At 41.9% G+C, this 3757-nt stretch overlaps 1 protein-coding gene across 1 annotated transcript; it reads right to left on the bottom strand.

Annotated features, from left to right (window-relative positions):
* Positions 1-211: 211 nt before the first annotated feature.
* LOC138696517 (sodium/potassium-transporting ATPase subunit alpha-like) lies at positions 212-3431 on the bottom strand. Its single transcript, XM_069821581.1, has one exon. It carries the CDS (start codon positions 3388-3390, stop codon positions 373-375), a length of 3018 nt encoding a protein of 1005 aa, XP_069677682.1. The 5' UTR covers positions 3391-3431; the 3' UTR covers positions 212-372.
* Positions 3432-3757: the final 326 nt, after the last annotated feature.

The raw sequence follows: 3757 nt of genomic DNA, 5'->3' as shown, positions 1-3757 counted from the left end.
GTATAACACATGGAACCAGTGCAAATTTCCCAGGAAACTATTACAGTGGAATTGTTAGGAAGTAAACTACAGGAGGAGGCCAGATTACTGAGAGCTGGATAAGCAAGAGTAGTATAATCACTTATTTGGAAGAATCTGTTGCCATATCAGCAGCACAAAGCAACTTTAACATGAAGGAAAAAGTAATTTGAAACAATAAATGAGTAACTTATTAGTTATTACAGATTAATTGAATGGAATGTATGACTAAAAGGGATATGATATGTAAGTTAGTAGATCATGGGACAGTCAGAACAAAACTCTGAATTAAACAATTGAAGGTATTATAGTAAACCTATTGGAAAACTAGACAGAGCAAACATACCAACTATATTAGTAAAAAGTTTCTTTCTCCAACCAGCAGCCTGGATGCCTGCGTATCCAGAATCGTCTCATTTCATCATAAAGAATTATAAGGAAGAAGTATGGCAAACTAAGGAACCACCAGTGAACTTGGAGTGGATAGAATTTTATTATTTCATGTATTCCAGGTATATAAACAATGCCTATAGCTATAGCCGTCTGGATTATAATTCCCCAATTGAGGGGCCAATTAGTCATGCCCTGACTAAAAATTGAGTTGTGTCGTGTCTTGCATATTATCACATCGGCGATCTGGACAATGAAGATAGCTACGAAGTATGCAGTGTGGCAAGTATATTCTAACACTTTTCTCTCAGCATATGTCCATTCTTGGCCAAATGAGTCCTCAAGGTCATTTATGACTTTGGAGTCCCATTTCTTGCGCAGACCGATGAGATCCAAAGGCAGAAAGCCATGCTCAGCCATGATGACGAAGTATGTAAAGAAACCAGCAGCTGCTTGCATGCCACCAATTTGAATGTAGGTCATTGTCAGCATTCTGGAGTTGACGAGCCTGTCCTTCTTTGGGTTACGGGGGGCACGCTTCATGATGTCAGATTCAGCCTTCTCGTACACCAGCGATATGGCTGGCCAGATATCAGTTACGTAATTGATGCATATAATGGCAATAACACCCAAGGGCAATGGGATACCAATCGCCACGCTTGCAAGGAAGGGTAGAATCTCTGGAGTTGTAGCAGTCAGCGTGAATGCGACGGACTTCTTCAGGTTGTCGAAGATAATGCGACCCTCTTCTATGCCGACTACTATTGTAGAAAAGTTATCGTCTAGGAGGATCATGTCCGCGGCGCTCCTGGCTGCATCTGTACCGGCGATGCCCATAGCGACTCCAATGTTGGCCTGTTTGAGAGCGGGCGAGTCGTTCACTCCATCCCCAGTCACTGCCACAATGTACCCTTGCTTCTGAAGAATTTCCACGATCGATAACTTCTGAGTAGGTGAGGTACGCGCAAACACGATCTCGGAGTGAATGCGAATCAATTCGTCCAAGCTATCCCTTGACATGTTCCTTAGAGTGTCGCCTGTTATGACAATAGCGACTGTCTGGTGAGAGTCTGCTTGCGACATCGCGATGTCTTCTGAAACCTTGCTGTCTGCAGAGATTATACCGACACTCTTCGCGATTGCCTTTGCTGTGGCAGGGTGATCTCCAGTAATCATGATTACCCTAATTCCGGCTGTACGACATTTAGCTATAGCAATATGTGCATTTGGTTTAGGTGGATCAATCAAGGACATGAGCCCAACGAACCTCAGTCCCTTCACGGGAAAATTAACATCTCTGCTATCAAATTCGTAACCAGGAGGATAATCTTCTGTGGACAGTAACTTGTCACAGAAAGCTATTACTCTTTCTCCGTAATTGGCAAGCTTCAAGCAAGCATCAAGAATGATTTTTGACATTGCACCATCTATTGATTTCTCACTGCCATTTAGCAAGATGGTACTACAGCGGTCCAAGATCCTCTCAGGGGCACCTTTCATGACTATCATATATTGCTGTTCTTCTATTTCATGTACAGAAAGCTGGAATTTACGTTCAGAGCTGAAGGGGATTTCACAAAGTTTGGGGTACCCTTTGCGAGTCTCTAGAACTTTCCCTAAAGTTATTTCTGTGAATTTCAGAATTGCCCTGTCCGAAGCATCTCCAATAACCTTTCTCCTGTTTATTTCGACGTCTTCTTGCCCGAACACGAACTCAGCACGGCTACAGAGCACGCCAATTAACCACAGCGTCTTGAAAGTGGAATCTTGCACGTCGATCTGCTCGTGTTCAGTGTGAAAGTGTTCTTTTTTCGCTTCGAAAAAAGTTTGGTTTATCCAAACGTGAGACACGGACATAGCATTTGTCGTCAAAGTTCCTGTCTTGTCAGTACATATGGCAGAGGTAGAGCCCAATGTCTCCACGGCTTCCATGTTCTTTACAAGGCAATTTTTATCAGCCATGCGCTTTGCTGATATGGAGAGGCACAAGGTAAATGTGATGAGCATACCTTCCGGAACAGTGGCAATGATTATAGCTAATACATAGACTATTGCATCCATTAATGAATATCCAACACTGAAAGAAAGGAACAGTGTTAAGATTCCTAACGCAAGAGCAATCACAATTACCAATTTTATGAAATACTTTATCTCTTTGGCTATGGGAGTTTCTTGTTGTTGGAGCCCAGATGCTAGTCCAGCCACACGTCCCATAATAGTGCAATCTCCACAAGCTATGACAATACCTTTTCCCGCCCCTGCGGCAACTTCTGTCGAGAAGAAAGCCAAATTCATTGTATCCATAGGATTTGGATGCGTAAACTTCACCGTTCTCGATTGGAGTTCGGATTCCCCAGTCAGAGAGGAATTGTTAACTTTCAAGCCTTCAGATTCGATAATTCGAACATCTGCAGGAATGCGACTTCCGACAGAAAGTACCACCAAATCTCCTAACACCACATTTTCCGCTGGAATTACCGTTGGTTTTCCCTCTCTTATTACAGTCGTACCTAGTGGTACCAAATTTTTAAAAGCCTCCATAATCTTGGAGGTTTTCCTTTCTTGTAAAAATGAAAATACAGCAGTAATAATGATAACACAAAATAAAATTACAGAAAGGTACAAGTGTTCAGCGGATGCATAAGGGTCCATTTCTTTCTCAAAAAGATACACAATCAAGCACAGTACTGCAGCGGCCCATAATATCATTGCAAATCCTTTATACATAAACTTCAGGAACACCAACCACAAGGGTACAACCGCGGGGGGAGTCAATGTGTTAGGTCCGTGATTAAAAAGTAATTCTTCCGCTTTAGTAAATGTGAGCCCATTTTTAAGATCTGTTTGGTACCGATCACATAATTCCTCAAGAGAAATTAAATGGTCGTCGTAATCAGCTTCCTTTTTGAATTCCTCTAATTCGGTTTGTGTGTATGATTTTATACGACGAACGCTTCGAATACTATGCAAGGATGCACTCATTTTCACATAGACACTTACAGAGAAACTTGGAATACGCTTCCTCGAATTCAATACAGCTTTGCAAGATAACTAACTGGAGCCATTGTTATCGTGAGATTTTTCGTTTCTAACAGGGTTGCCACATGCGGCGATTTTTCGCCATTCTGGCGCCTTCTCCCCATTACTTGGCATCTGAAAATTTTGCTTGGAAACTGGACTGATTTTCTTTCCATTTCATTAAATAACGCTGGCGAAATCTGGCGACATTTTAAATGTTATGATTTGTTCGCAACTGACTAATGTTTCTTCCTCAGATACACAAACAATTATCTGAAATCAGGACCTCCCTCAAACACAAACAGAACCTTCTAATTACTACAATCACAGT

Source organism: Periplaneta americana, chromosome 3, assembly GCF_040183065.1.
Source record: "Periplaneta americana isolate PAMFEO1 chromosome 3, P.americana_PAMFEO1_priV1, whole genome shotgun sequence".
In the NCBI taxonomy this organism is placed as follows: domain Eukaryota; kingdom Metazoa; phylum Arthropoda; class Insecta; order Blattodea; family Blattidae; genus Periplaneta; species Periplaneta americana.
The sequence above is the reverse complement of the archived record's forward strand: the minus strand, read 5'-3'. Positions and strand labels throughout refer to the sequence as shown.